The sequence below is a fragment of the Trichechus manatus genome, unplaced genomic scaffold (genome assembly GCF_000243295.1).
Source record: "Trichechus manatus latirostris isolate Lorelei unplaced genomic scaffold, TriManLat1.0 scaffold00113, whole genome shotgun sequence".
In the NCBI taxonomy this organism is placed as follows: domain Eukaryota; kingdom Metazoa; phylum Chordata; class Mammalia; order Sirenia; family Trichechidae; genus Trichechus; species Trichechus manatus.
Genome location: NW_004444049.1, coordinates 8,781,838 through 8,797,257, shown reverse-complemented (window position 1 = coordinate 8,797,257; position 15,420 = coordinate 8,781,838). Strand labels below are relative to the sequence as shown.

The 15,420-nt window shown below is 51.3% G+C and overlaps 1 protein-coding gene across 1 annotated transcript in view; it reads left to right on the top strand.

Annotated features, from left to right (window-relative positions):
• Positions 1 to 13,612, top strand: part of INCENP (inner centromere protein) — a 29,426-nt gene extending 15,814 nt beyond the window's left edge. The window contains exons 12-19 of the mRNA XM_023738261.1: positions 4,459 to 4,568; positions 4,645 to 4,765; positions 5,159 to 5,293; positions 7,271 to 7,548; positions 9,511 to 9,589; positions 9,751 to 9,858; positions 11,052 to 11,202; positions 12,686 to 13,612. Coding sequence (XP_023594029.1) covers positions 4,459 to 4,568; positions 4,645 to 4,765; positions 5,159 to 5,293; positions 7,271 to 7,548; positions 9,511 to 9,589; positions 9,751 to 9,858; positions 11,052 to 11,202; positions 12,686 to 12,900 — 1,197 coding nt within the window. The 3' untranslated portion in view covers positions 12,901 to 13,612. The remainder of the gene's footprint in view (positions 1 to 4,458; positions 4,569 to 4,644; positions 4,766 to 5,158; positions 5,294 to 7,270; positions 7,549 to 9,510; positions 9,590 to 9,750; positions 9,859 to 11,051; positions 11,203 to 12,685) is intronic.
• Positions 13,613 to 15,420: the final 1,808 nt, after the last annotated feature.

The following is a 15,420-nucleotide window of genomic DNA, read 5'->3' as shown; positions in this document are numbered from 1 at the left end:
AGCTTCAAGTGTTCCCCACCGCTTCAAGTGTTCCCCACCGCTTGAAGTGTTCCCCACAGCTTCAAGTGTTCCCCACCGCTTGAAGTGTTCCCCACCGCTTGAAGTGTTCCCCACAGCTTCAAGTGTTCCCCACAGCCACCTCCCAGCAACCAGCTTCCGCTCAGGGTCTGTGGGCTGTGAAGAGAACAGACGAGTTGTTTCTGATCCCCAGAACCACTGAGATCTATCAGGTCACAAACCTGAGCTGTGCCTTGCAGGGGCAGAGCCACAGGGGCCAAGGAGGTCTGGGTCTGATTGTGGTTGGAGGTGGGGCCTTGCTGGTGATGGTGTAACTGTCAGTGGTGGCCTCTGGGAACCAGGCCGCTGTTCTCTTCTCAGATACCTCAGAGCTGAGCTGAGCTGAGCCAGCCACCGGCCACCAACGAGGAGCCGTGGGGAGCTGGGGCCTGCGCAGCCCACACTCCCAGCTCCCTGGGGTCTCCTGGGCTAGTTGCCAAGGCTGTAGCCCATCCATCCCTTTAACTCCCACAGACGCTCTGAAGGGATTCCCGCTTGGCCGCACAGGGTTGCCCTGTGCAGTGGGGAGGGCTTCTGCCTCCAGCCAGGGCTGAGCAGCACTGTCTTGGGGCTGAGCAAGTGGAGGGCCTCCCGGCAGCTGGACAGGCAGGACCTGACCTTGCAAGGGGGCTGGTCTCCTCTGGGTGGCTGAGGTGATGGTGGCACGCCTTCCAGTGTGCCAGCAAACGGGCCACATGGTCTGACGGCACCTTTTCTCGTGCCAGGCCCACTGCGGTGAACGCAACCTGCACTTACTCCTCCCCTGAGGAGAAGCCCCACACGTGCCCCTACCCAGACTGACCAGCGTCCTGCGACCTCACGGTGATGAGCCGAGGCCCTTGGACGGGGCATCTGGTGGGTGTGGGGTGGGCCTAAGTTAGAAGACTAGGGGCCTAGGAAGGGTGCAGGGGTAAATACCTGGGTTTAAATCCCAGCTCCTGCCTTTGGGGCCCTGGACACATTTCTCAACCTTTGGGCCTAAGTTTCCTCAGCTTCATCATGAGGAGACCAGTGGTTACTTCATAGAGATTTGATGAGCCACAGAGTAATGTGTGCCCAGCACCTAGCACTGAGCTTGGTTTGAGGTGACCATTCAGTAGGTGGCAGAGAGAGACCCTCCGCTGTAAATCCTTACCGATGCAGACTGCCACATTTTTCTCCCGAGGAGTGGCTGGTGGGTTCTAACCTCTGACCTTTTAGTTAGCCCCTAAGCGCTTTAATCACTGTGCCACCAGGGCTCCTCATTCATTCTAGCAATGCTTTTGATTTGGTATATTTACATTTAATGTTATGTTTGGATTTAGGTCTACCATTTTTTTATTTGTCTGTTTTCTTTGTTTTTTCTTGTCCCCCCCCCCTTGCCATTTTTGAGGGTTATTTGAACATTTATTAGTATTGTGTTTTTAATTTATAATGATTTGGCTATATCATCTTGCAGACTGTTTTTTAGTGGTGTTCTAGGTATTACTTAAGGAGCCCTAGTGGCACAGTGGTTAAAACACTCGGCTGCTAACCAAAAGGTCGGTGGTTTCTCAGTGGAAAGATGTGGCAGTCTGCTTCGGTGAAGATTTACAGTCTTGGAAACCCTATGGGGCAGTTCTACTCTGTCTTAAAGGGTGGCTGTGAGTCAGAATTGACTGGACGGCAACGGGTTTGGTTTTTGTGTTTTTAGGCGTTTTACGTACTTTTCACAGTCCTTTTGGAATCAGTGTCTTACCAGTTGAGTTGGAATGTGGAAACTTTCCCCTCACGTAGGTCCCGTCACTCCTTCCTCCGTATGCTACAATCGTCTTCTACATCTCTGTGCGTCGGCTCCACCATCAGACAACGTTGTCATTTCTGTTTTCACGATTTTAAATAACTCAAGAGGAGATGAAGATTTATCCAACTATCTGCCATTTCTGTTGCTCTCACCTCATTCCTGATGTTTCGCGTTTCCTCCTGGTATCATTGCCCTTCTGTCTGGACAACGCCCCTTAACGGTTCTCTCAAAGCAGGTGTCCTGGCAACGGTTTCTTAGTTTTCCTTCATCTGAGAATGTCTACTTCATCTTCATTTCTGAAGGGTATTTTCAGTGGCTTTCGAGTTCTGGGTTCTTTTCTCTCAGCACCTTAAAAATGTGCACCTCTTCCATAGGTAAGGTTCAGGCCACAAGTTCCAACCCACCTTCTGTGGAGTGCTGTTCCAATGTTAGTTCAGATTTCAAAGTCTGCAGTGATGTTTGGATCTGCCCTGGGTGTGCACCAGTCAGGGGGTAGGTTGGGACCTGGAAGTGCTCTGTTAGTTTGGTCCTCACAGTCTTTGGTGTGGTAATTGGGGTCAGGTCCATGCAGCTGCGGTTTGGGGGTATCTCAGTTATCTAGTGCTGCTATAACAGAAATACCACAAGTGGATGGCTTTAACAAGCAGAAGTTTATTTTCTCACAGTTTAGGAGGCCACAATTCCAAATTCAGGGCGCCAGCTCTAGGGGAAGGCTTTCTCTGTCTGTCGGCTCTGGAGGAAGTCCTTGTCTCCTCTGAGCTTCTGCTCCTGGGCGATCTTCATGTGGCTTGGCATCTCTCTTTTCCCAACTCTCCTTGCTTCTCTGTGCCTGATCTACTGTTTTTAGATCTCAAAAGAGATTGACTCAAGGTACACCCTACACTAATATTGTCTCATTAATACAACAAAGAAAACCCAATTCCCAAATGGGATTATAATCATAGGTCTAGTAGGATTTACAACTTATTTTTGGGGAACACAATTCAGTCCATAATGGGGTAAGCCCAGGAGTTCATAAATAACCTCATGGTTATCATTTGCCCGATCTGTCCAGTACTTCCTGGTTCTTTGGGGCTCCCTCTTTCTTTCCTCCAGCCAGGAACCTGGGACTTTAGGTACCCCTGCTCTGCTGCATGCTTCTATGTCTGCCTTCAAGGATGAGTAGCGGGGAGACAGAAAGAAAAAAGCAGCGAGGTTTTGCCCCAGCCTTTTGGGATCACAGCTCCCTAGACTGGAGAGGAAGGTTCTCTCCCTCCACAGAGCTTTGACTCCTGCGAGTTCCTCTGACTTCTTGTGGGCTGGGGCATGAGAGAACGGAGAGAGAAAAACAAGTACGGGATTCCTGTACTCTCTGTGTTGTTAGAAGTTCCTGTTTTTGTCCTTGAGCCAGAACTTGAGGGCTTTCCTAGAGTTCTCTCCTGACCCCTTCTGGGTTTTAGGTTGCACTGAGTTTAGGCTGGCGGGAAAAAATGGAAAAGTGATTGGCGGTCAGTGGTGCTTTAAAATCTAGTCTCCTTCCCCAGTTGGCCTGTTACTGTTTGCTTTTCAGAGGCCCTAGACGGCGGCTCCATGCATTCTGTTCAGGGTTTATAGCCACTGTGAGCGGGAGAGACAGTGCGGAGTGTTTACTCCATCTAAACTGAAACTAGAATCCCATCTCTCCCCCTTGAGGAGGGTTTGATTACTTTGGGGCAGATTTCTAGGTGGGAATGCACCTCTCCAGAGGCCAGGGAGAGGTGAGCAGTGACCAGTGTCGGGAGGGCAGGGCAGAGCCAGGTTGGGTGATGGGGTGGGGCTCCAGCTTGGGCCCCAGCCTCCACTCACATCCCCTGGCCATTCAGGTGTAAGGTACCAGTCTTGTCTGTGGCCAGGGTGGCCTTGGAGCCCCTGTCTGTCCCTGCTGGTTGCCCAGTGCTGTGGCCGTGCTGCCGGGGCTCCCTGGGCCTGCTGAGGAGGGTGGCCCCAGCATCGGTCTGCTGGACAACCATCTACTACTTCAAAAAAGTTCTTTTTAAAATTGCTAAAGTAATGCAGCCATATCCTAGGCAGTTTAGAAAATAAAAGGAAAAAATACTGTCCCTCATCTCTATAGCAACCTCTCTTAGCATTTGGCTATACTTTCTTTTATTCTCATTTTCTTTCAACTATTATAGTTGATATAGACAAAAGAAGGTATATATGTGTGTGTACACACACAAGTTGTAGAGCAGAATAATAATTTAAAACTTGTCTACCTGCCACCCTCATTAATAGAATGTTAACCACACCTTCAAAGCTGCCTTTCCCAATCTCATTCTTTGTTCTCTTTTCAAAGGCAGTTTTTACATAGTCATCCTCGGAGCCCTGATTTTTCTGCTGCCTGTGGCTTGACAGGACTCAGTCACGGGCACCTATGACTCAGGCCCTTGGGAGGAGAAGCTGAAGCCCCAGGACTTGGTCTGGGTGGGGGTGGAGGGCATATTTAGAAGGCGACACTGCTGCCTCTAAGCAGATGAGAAAGATAAGATGCTGCTGCTGCCCAGCTGGCTGGGGGCTGCTGGGGGACCGCTGGGCAGCCCTTTGGGTTGGGAGGTTGTCCCGGGTTGGCCGTGTCCCTAGTCCAGCACTGACTGTGTACGCTCACGCCCTCCCCTCCCCAGGAGAAGGAGCGGCAGCGCCTGGAGAACCTGCGGCGCAAGGAGGAGGCAGAGCAGCTCCGCAGGCAGAAGGTGGAGGAGGACAAGCGGCGGCGACTGGAGGAGATGAAGCTGTAAGTGGCACAGCCCCGACCACCGTCCTGCCCCCTGGCCTCGGCTGGGCACCCTATGACGGCCCTGTGCCCACAGGAAGCGTGAGGAGCGTCTCCGCAAGGTGCTGCAGGCCCGGGAGCGGGTGGAGCAGATGAAGGAGGAGAAGAAGAAGCAGATGGAGCAGAAATTCGCTCAGATCGACGAGAAGACCGAGAAGGTGCGCGCCTCAGGCTGATGGGCGGCCAGCTTCGGGCTGGGTTGCACCTTGGGCGGAGCCAAGTAGTTCAGACCTGGTGGCCTGTGGGTTAGGCCTGGACACCTAGGGAAGTTATGGGTTGGATGCCCTGTACTTCTGCCCCATGGGGCTTGGAGTTGGCTCAGAGCCCAGCGGGGGGTTGAAGGTCTTGGCTTGTTCGCCCAGCAGCCCTTTGTGAGTGGGTGCTCTGACACTTCTGGGCAGGACCGGCTTCTGAGCCCTCTCCCCTGGACTGGGGGGAAGGGGCGGGGTTGCAGCAGGGCAGGAGGCCTACCATGCTCAGTTCTGGGCCCTGTTCTGCAGGGCCAAGTGAGCAGGAGTGCTCAATGGGCACCTGGGGCGGGGGTTCTACAGGCCAAGGAGGAGCGGCTAGCAGAGGAGAAGGCCAAGAAAAAGGCGGCAGCCAAGAAGATGGAGGAGGTAGAGGCACGCAGGAAGCAGGAGGAGGAGGCGCGGAGGCTCAAGTGGCTGCAGCAGGTGCGAGCGCAGGTGGGCAGAGGGCTGGGGCGTCAGGGAAGAGGTGGGCGGAGGGCTGGGGCATCAGGGAAGAGGTGGGCAGAGAGGGCTGCGGCGTCAGGGAAGAGGTGGGGCAGGATGGGCCACAATGACTGGGGGGCACCAAGGAGGATTCTGCTGGGCCCACCCCTTTGTTGGCTTGATCCTGGTAGATTGCGTTGCTTCAAACCCAGAAGGAGGTTCAACAGATGCTTCTGGGATGGGGATGGTGACAGTGACCTGCCTCCCGTTTTCTGTAGCAGTGGCAGTTTGAGGGCTAAGTGCATGGACTCTGAAGCCTGCCTTTTCTGGGTTCCAGTCTCAGCTCTGCCATTTATTAGCTGTGTTACCTCGGGCAGGTTACTTGACCTCTCTGTGTTTCCATTACTTCAAGTAACAGCGGTGTCTTAGTTATCTAGTGCTGCTATAACAGAAATACCACAAGTGGGTGGCTTTAACAAACAGAAATTTATTTTCTCACAGTTAGGAGGCTAGAAGTCTGGATTCAGAGCTACTGCCCTAGGGGAAGCCTTTCTGTCTGTTGTCTCCGGGGGAAAGGTGCTTATATGTCTCTTCGGCTTCTATTTCTTGGTTCCTTGGTGGTCTTCATGTGGCATAGCATGTCATTCCCCATCTCTGCTTGCTCCCTTGCTTGTTTAATCTCTTTTATATCTCAAAAGAAATTGACTTAAGACATACCCACACTAATATCGTCTCATTAACGTAACAAAGAAAACCCATTCCCAAATGGCATTGTAACCACAGGTATAAGGGTTAGGATTTACAACATGTGTTTGGGGGACACAATTAAATCTCTAACAAGTGATATCTACTTTACAGGTTTGTTGTGGGGATTAAATGTGTTTAATGTATGTGAAGTGCTTAGAACATTGTCTAGCACGTGATGAGTGCTGTGTACGTGTTTGCTGTCATTATCCATATTCTGAATGCTCCGTCTGCATGGTCATCCTGGGACTGTCAGTCTTATAACTCTAGGCCACACCAGTCTGTCATTAGGGGCTTGTATTACTTAATGGCTAAAATTTATTGAGTGTTTACTATGTGCGAGGCATGTTCTAAGTGTGTTACATATATAAACTCAGCAGCTCCTTGAGGTGTAACTATTGCTGTTGTTCCCGTTTTATAGATGAGGAAACAGGCCAGAGGTTAAGTGGCTTCCATAGCGTCATGCAGCTGGTGAATGTGGCTCCAGAGGGTACATGCTTAACCGCTTAATAAAAGAGGTTGTCACCAGCAATGATCACCCTGACATGGAACACAACAGAGAGTCCCTGACGGAGCAGGAGAAAAGTGGGGTGCAGAATTCAAATTCTAGTAAAAAGACCAGACTTAATGGTTTGATTGAGACTGGAGGGACCCTGGAAGACATGACCCCTGAACTCTCTGTTAGCCCAAAACTAAAACCATTCCCAAGGCCAACTCTTCAGACAAAGATTAGACTGGACTATGAGACATAAAATGATACTCGTGAAGAGTGTGCTTCTTCTTAGCTCAAGTAGATACATGAGACTAAATGGACAGCTCCTGTCTGGAGGCAAGAAGAGAAGGCAGAGAGGGTCAGGAGCTGGTTGAAATCCAGGGTGGAAAGCAAGAGTGTGCTATCACAGTATAGGGAGAGCAACGAGGGTCACATAACAATGTATGTATAAATTTTTGTATGAGAGACTAACTTGAATTGTAAACGTTCACTTAAAGTACAACAATTAAAAAAAAAAAGAGGTTGTCACAAGGTGCCATCTCAGGCTGGTCGTGGAGGTTCTTGCTGGGTCTTGCGTGGGGTGTTCTGTGGCTTAGCCCTGCTGGTCTCTGTCATGGTGGCCGACGTGAGAGGGGCCTGGGCTGCCCCGTGGGGCAGGCACCCCACCCTCCTGCCAGCCTCCCCTCCCCACTAGACCTCTCTGGCCCATGCCTGGCCAGAGGCCCTGACCTTGCTCTCCGTTAAAATCTCAGGAGGAAGAAGAGCGGCGCCACCAAGAGCTTCTGCAGAAGAAGAAGGAGGAGGAGCAGGAGCGGCTGCGGAAGGCAGCTGAGGCCAAAAGGCTGGCAGAGCAGCGTGAGCAGGAGCGGCAGCTGGCAGAGCAGCGGGAGCAGGAGCGGCAGCTGGCAGAGCAGCGGGAGCAGGAGCGGCAGCTGGCAGAGCAGCGTGAGCAAGAGCGGCAGCTGGCAGAGCAGGAGAAGCGGAAGGAGCTGGAGCGCAAGAGGGAGCGGGAGCGGCTCCAGGCTGAGAGGTGAGGGCCGCCACAGGCCAGGCAGGTGACCCATTGCCCGCAGGCAACCCCTGCCATTCCACCACGCCTCCACCCTGCGTTCCCGTGTGTGTGTGTGGATGAGGGGGGGTAGCGGCCGCCCAGATGCAGCTCACACCTTCACTTGGTGGTTTGCAAAGAAGGGCAGGTTTTTTTTGGCTCCAAACCCAGCTGCCCACAGCAGGGGCCACCTGAACACAGTGCACGTTGGCTACAGGGCACTTGGGGCAGCAGGCAGGGTCACTGGGGGCTTTGTCTTGGTTTTGCCTTCAACCACCTGTACCAGCCCCTTTGGTTCATTATTTCCTCAGCTGACACAAGGTGGGAGGGACGAGCTAATGTTTCTCAAAAGGGGCACCGTTGGTGTCTGGACCAGGAGATTTTTTTGTGGTGATGCTTTTTGGTACTTTGTAGGACATGTAGTGTCCTTAGCCCCTGCCCACTCAATGTACCTCCCTGGTGATGATGACAACTCAGGTTTCCCCTCTCCACCGACATTTCTAGACTGTTCTCCATTGAGAACTGTGGACCAGATGATCCCTGGGTCTCCAGACTGGCAGATGCAGTCTTCTCTGCAGTGGATAGGAACTCTACCATTAATTGTGCAGGCATAGCTGGGGCTTACCCTGGCCCTGTTGTGCTGGGCCCAGGGATGCAAGGTGGATGAGAAGAAGTCACTGTTGGCTGAGAGATCCATGGGATCCTGTGCCCGTTAGTAAGGAGCCCTGGTGGCGCAGTGGTTAAGTGCTCAGCTGCTGACCGAAAGGTCGACGATTTGAATCCACCAGCTGCTCTGCGGGATAAAGATGTGGCAGTCTGCTTCCATAAAAATTACAGCCTTAGAAACCCTACGTGGCAGTTCTACTCTGTCCTATAGGGTCACTATGAGTCAGAATTGACTCGATGGTGATGAGTTTGGATTTTTGGTGCCTGTTAGTGTAGACAAACATGCCTGTGTGTAGTCAGAAAACTGTGCCCACATGGTTATACAGACACACAGACATACCCAGACCCAGGCCCTACAGCCATCCTCTTTCCTGCTGCTACCTCCCAGGAAGCATGCAGGCCAGGAAGGCTGGGCCAGACTTTTGTCTGTTTCCGTCTTTGTGGGTCTGAGAATTGCAGCCAGAGGGCTGGACAGGGTGGGGCCATCTCCTGGGGCTTCGTTAAGTTGACTGGGATGAAGGTGTCCCTGGTTCTGTGGGCCGAGCCAGAGAGAGGGACACTTGGCTGACTTTCCTTGGCGGTTGGAGGGGGAGATGGGGTGGGTGAATGGGTTTTGGCAGTGCTGGGGGCTTTGTGTGGAGTTGGCGTGAAGGTGATGTGGCTGCAGCCATGTGTCGGGTACTCAGCTTATGCACATTTCCTTGCTGAATCCTCATCTGAAGGCCCCTCTGGGGTCAGAACATTCAGAACCATCAGCTCTGTTTCACGGAGGAGGAAGCAGATTCAGAGAGGTTAAATGATTTGTTCAAGGTCACAAGCTAGGAAGTTATGGAGGTGACCCCAAGCCCCATGAACTGCTTGGAGCCAGTGTCTGCCCTGTGAGGTAGTACGATGCTAGCAGAGCATTGCCTTAACACCGGCGTGGTGGTGGGGAGGTAACACGAATTGTCTCATTGAATTCTGGTGATGACCTTGAAGGAAAGCCGTTCTGATCACATTGTTCAGAAGAGAAAAGTGAGGCCCAGAGACCTGAGTTGCGGGCAAGAGTAGGGGTCAGACTTTGGTGGACCCCAAAGCTGGGCTTGATTCCTGCTCCTTCACCTTTGGTGTGCGCATTCCTAGCTCTTCGGGTGAAAGCACAGCTGTTGATTCTAAGCCAGTGTGCGCGTTCTGCGTTCCATCTTCCCATGTGGGTCCTGGTGGGCCTCCTGGCTTCCCTGGCAGGGACAGGGCCTGGCCTCCAGTTCCTGCTGTGACAGGTTCTTGCTTGGTCCCCAGGGAGGCGCAGGAGAGGGAGAAGGCCCTGCGGCTGCAGAAGGAGCGACTGCAGAGGGAGCTGGAGGAGAAGAAGAACAAGGTGAGGGGTCTCCTGAGCTTGGGCTGGGAGAGTGGGAAGACCCAATCTGCTGACTCCTGGTGCAGGAGCTGCCTCGCTGCCGTGCTGTGTGGGGTTGGCACTGGGGGAGGGAAGGGCACACCCTTGGCTTCCTAACACCTCTGCTGGTGGCTGCGCCCCAGGAAGAGCAGCAGCGCCTGGCTGAGCAGCGGCTGCAGGAGGAGCAGGAGAAGAAAGCTAAGGAGGCGGCAGTGGCCAACAAAGGCCCGAACGTGACCATGGACGTGCAGGTGAGGCTGGGCCACAGAGCTGAGAGGGCCCTGCTCTGATTATTCTCCTCCCTGTAGCTGGGCAGCATGGGCTATATTAGGGCCCTAAGAAAGAGGAAGGATACAGTTGACCTCATTGGTTTTATTAGTTTTGATATGTATATTCTTTTTTATTCCAAAAATAGAATTTGTTGTAAAAAACAACTAAACCTTTTAAGAGTAAAGCTAAAAAAAAGTACTCTCAGAAATAAACTCTATTAAACCTGGTGTGTATACTGCTAGATATTTACATATATAACCATTTCGCGAGTATGTGCATGCACACACACACGTGTGTGTGCACACATACATATTTTAAAATGGCTATTATAGAGTATACATAGCATTCGGCTGCTTGATTTTTTTTTTTTTTTTTTTGTTCCACTTTTTTTCACTTAGTGTATTGCAAACATCTGTCTATTTCAGCATGTACAAGTCTCCTATTTTTAATGGCTGAGTAGTATTCCTTGGAGGAGCCCTGGTGGTACAGTGGTTAAGTGTTCCACTACTAACTGAAAGATCAGTGGTTCGAACCCACCCAGCTGCTCCATGGGAGAAAAGACCTCGTGATCTGCTGCCGTAAAGAGTATAGCCTTAGAAACCCTATGGGGCAGTTCTACTCTGTCCTATAGGGTTTCTATGAGTCGGAATTGACTCGATGGCCGCGGGTTTGGGTTTTGTTGTGTGTAGTATTCCTTAGTTTGGATGCGCCAGAATTTCTTCAGCCAGGCCCTATTGTTGAGCATTCAGGCCGTTTCTAGGTTATTGCTCTTACAGACAAAATGTAGTTTGAGGAAGGATTTTCATTGCAGCATAGTTTAAAATGTCGAAAACTTGGAAATTAGCCAAATGTTCATCCATAATGGTTGGTTACATTACAAATCATGGAGTGTCCAGAGGTGAATCTATACCCACCGACCTGGAAGGGTGTTTGCAACATACTTTTGCCGTGAGAAAGGAAACTAGAGAGTAGTGTATGTGGTTTGACTTGTTGACATTGAAAAGTAGGCCCTGGACATTCTCACTTTTCCTGTGAAGTGGGGGTGGTGACGAGAGCCCCAACACCTCCTGGTTCTGCCTCTATGCAATGCCTGCCCCCCTCCCCCGCCCCATCCCCCCCGGGGAATGCAGGAAGCAGGGGGAGGGGAGCTGACGGCCACATTGATCTCTTCCAGTCTCCAGTTTGTACATCTTATCAAATGACTCCACAAGGGCACAGGGGGCCGCCCAAGATCAACCCGGATAACTACGGGATGGATCTGAACAGCGATGACTCCACCGATGATGAGGCCCACCCCCGGAAGCCCATCCCCGCCTGGGCCAGCGGTAAGCAGCGCCCAGAGCTCCTCAGGAGACTTGGGTCCCCACCTGTGCCTTCTAGGACTCTGGGCACTGCTGGCGTTGGGAAGTTAAACTGTGCCCGGGAACTGGAGACTTCAGGTAATGGCCCGGCACCGAGCCTCCAGCAAGCTCTGGGCATGCGCCCAGGGAGGGGTGCGCCTCCTGGGGCCATCAGGCTCATCTGAGGACCAGACCTACAATGTTGGGCTCCTTTGTTCTTGACAAATGTAGAAATCGCATCTGACCCTGGGACAGGCATTGTGCTGGGTGTTCTAGCTTGGCCTGTAGGACCCTCTGAGGAATCCCTCGCAGCAGAACGAGGAGACGTGGATCCAAATGAGCAGCCTGGGGCGGGAATGGTGTAAAAGGTGGTAACAGGTTTAGGCTAAGAGCTGGAGCTGGGAGTTCCGGCCAGCCAGGGTAGGCAAAAAAGGCCCTGGGGGGGGCGGTGGGGAGAGCGCTTGAGCAGGGTTTGACCCCGGAGTTGACTGGCCCCAGTGTTGAAATGAGTGTGGTGAGCGTGACTGTGCCACCTCAGGCCAGGGAGCAAGGCCTGCTGGGAGTGGAGCAGACAGCGAGTGCATGCAGTGGGTGCTCTACAGAGTTTGTTGAGCTGGAGGCCAGGGTGGGGTGCAGTCTCACGCCCCAGAGGAAGGACCAGGAATCCCATAGGGGGTTGGCGCTCTACAGAAGACTACCTGTATTTATGAGTTTCCCTTCATTTGAATCAGTCTGACTTGGTCTCCTTAACTACTGGTGTCAGGTTGTCAGGGAGGTGGCAGTGGGCAAGGGTCAGTGTGGCTCTGAAGCTGAACGTCATAGTTGGCTGTAGACAGCTTACCTCACCTGTGAAATGGGGTGACAGTAACCTGAGCACGTGTGTTGAGGATAAAATGAGTTAGTACAGTAAAACCTGCGAGAGCTGGAACCTGTATAAGGCAGAAACTTGTCAGAGAAGGAAAACTCAAAATATTTTCCACTAAAACAACCGATAGAAAAGTGGGAAGACTGCACCCTGTCAAAGGCGGAAAACTGGTTAGACTCGGAAAAACAAGGGAGTTCCGCAGAGTTCCAGCTCTCACAGGTTTCACTGTACGTGGGAAGCACTTGCAACGGTGCCTGGTACTGAGCAAGCTCCTAATGCCTGGGGTCCTCGTCACCTTGTTGGCAGGGCTGTACACCTCCACAGCTTCAGCCTGGTTGGGGAGAAAAGGCACCTCCTTCCCAGGTAGATGTGGGGTCTGGGGCCTGGCCCATGGAAGCCTTTGAGCACCTGTGTTCAGGTTGAGCTGGCAGTGAGAACGTCAAATAAGAGTGTTATCAGGGTTTAGGGGTGAGGAGGCAGGAGGAGGGCTCCATGAGCCTGCTGGGGCAGAGAGGGTGATAAGGGCCTGCGGGCGGGGCAGGGAGATGAGGGGCTCATGGAGAACCACAAGGCAGTGACCCACCCTCCTGTGTCCGCCTGCAGGCACCCAGCTCAGCCAGGCCATCATCCACCAGTACTACCACCCCCCGAACCTTCTCGAGCTCTTTGGGACCATTCTCCCACTGGACTTGGAGGACATCTTCAAGAAGAGCAAGCCCCGCTACCACAAACGCACCAGCTCTGCCGTCTGGAACTCGCCACCCCTGCATGGCACCAGGGTTCCTGGAAGCCTGATCTACAACCTGAAGAAGTACTGAGGCAGCCCATCGGCCTTCTCGGCAGTCTCAGCCCCTGTCTGTGTCTGTCCGACTCTGTGTCGGTCTGGCGCCCTCCCGCCTGTGTTCCATCCCTGAGGGTTTGGTCAGGTAGATTGAAATGTCCTCTGCGTGCCAGGTGTTTCTGCTACAGGTGGAAGGTGACCCCTGGCCTGTTTGGAGGCTGGGCTTGGTGGGTGGTTGGGAAGAACCAGCCCCAACCCTGTCCGGCCTGCAGGCAGCACTCTGTAAATAGGTTGTTATAATTCAGCTGACTTTTAGCCTCTAGTGTTTGAAAGCTAGATTAATAAAGTATATTCCTTCAAGCCTGCTGTGGATATTGTGAAGACTGGGGGCCTTGGCATAATGCCCTGGGCCCTGGCCCTGCTGCTGTGTTTTGGACCCCTGGGTGGCCTGAAGGACCAAGGCACTGCTCCTTCACCTGCGATATGTGTCAAGATCACCTGGATCCCCAGGTGATACTTGTTCAGTATATCTGACTGGCGAGCTGAATCCTTCCTAACTTCTTGGTAACTCTATACAGTCCCTGGACAACCCCAGAAGAGCACTGGTCTCTGCAGTTACTTTCATGATGGGGCAGGTGAAGATGCTTCCTGTTTTTGTGGGTCAGGAGAGAAGACCTGGGGTTGAGGTCAGGAGACCTGGGCTCTTTTTTTTTATACTTTATTTTTGTTCTTGTTGAGACTATACACAGCAAAACATATACCTAATTCAACAGTTTCTCCAGGTACAATTCAGGGACATTGATTATATTCTTAGAGTTGTGCAACCATTCTCATTCTCCGTTTTTGAGTTGTTCCTCCCCTACTAACATAAACTCATTGCCCCCTAAGATTTCGAGTTGCTGTTGTCAGCTTGATCCCATATAGATAGTTCTTAAAAGAGCATAATGCTCAAGGCAGACATTTTTTACTGGTTAAGCTAAACTATTGTTTGGTTTTAAGAAGATTTCAGGGGAGATTTCTGTTTTAAGGTTTAAGGATGATCTCAGGTCAATAGTTTCAGGGGTTTGTCCAGCCTCTATGGTTTCAGAAAGTCTGGAGTCCATGAGATTTTGAAATTCTGTTCTGCATTTTCCCCCTTTTGAACAGGATTCTTCTATAGAATCTTTAATCAAAATGTTCAGTAATGGTAGCTGGGCACCATCTAGTTCTTCTGGTCTCATGGCAAAGAAGTCAGTTGTTCATGGAGGCAATTAGCCCCACAAGACCTGGACTGTTGATACAGCTCAGCCTTAGACAATCCCTCAGCCTCCTGCACCTCTGGCTACCCCCTTGCTGCACGGCTGGTGAAATGAGACACTGTGTGTGCTACTGAAGGTGAGATCTGACCCGAAAGGGCCTCTTGAAACCGCCTTGGGAACAGAGCTTGTAAGCAGTGAGATGCTCCCCCAACAAAACCAGGCAGTCACTCGCCCAATGTTTAGCGCCAATGAAAGGCAGCTTGGTTCCGTCCGTAAGCTGCCTGCTGGGTTCTAAATGAGGGTCAGCTGCACCACCTGCTGCTCCAGCCCCTATAATGGGATGGCAAATTATGGCCACATCAAGCTGTAGTCAGTAAAAGTTTTATTGGAACACACCCACACCTGTTCATTTGCCTATTGTCTGTGGCTGCTTCTCCGCTAGGAGGGCAGAGTTAAGTTGTTGGAACAGAGGCCTAATGTCCTGCAAAGCTGGAAATACTTTCTGACCTGTTGCAGAAAAAGTTTGCTGATCCCTGCTTTAGGCCAAAAAACCAAACCCTCTTGCCATTGAGTCAATTCTGACTCATAGTGACCCTATAGGACAGAGTAGAACTGCCCCATAGAGTTTCCAAGGAGCATCTAGTGGATTCGAACCACTGACCTTTTGGTTAGCAGCTGTAGCACTTAACCACTACACCACCAGCGTAGGACAAAATAAAGGCGAAATACAAGAGTGATTTTACAAGTGAGGAAATAGCATACACCACCGACTGAAGGCTGGAAGATTCTACCCGTGCAAAAAAAGTTGTATGGTTCATTCAAATATGGTGTACAATTCAAGTTCTAGATGATATCCTCTGACTAAAACCTGTTTAGTAAACTGGTGAGTGTGTCTTTGCCAAAAGCCACAAAGTCAAAATGTCACTTCTTGTAGCATAAGTTGTTATTCAGAAACAAAGGTAGTTCTAGCTGCTCTTCATTCTCCCCAGTACTTGGCATTGTCAGTACTTTTCAGCCATTTTAATAGGTGTGTAATGGTATCTCATCATGGTTCCCTAATGGCTAATGGTGGTGAACTTCTTTTCATGTGCATGCTTGCCATCTGTGTATCTTCTTTGGTGAAGTGTTTGCTCAAGTCTTTTGCTGGCTTTTTAATTGGGTTGTTCACTGATTGTTAAGTTTTAAGAGTTTTTTTGTACTTTAGATGAAGGTTTACAGAACAAACTAGCTTCTCATTAAACAGTTAGTACACATTGTTTTGTGACAATGGTCATCAACCCCACAACATGTCAACACTCTCCTCTTCTCAAACTTTGGTT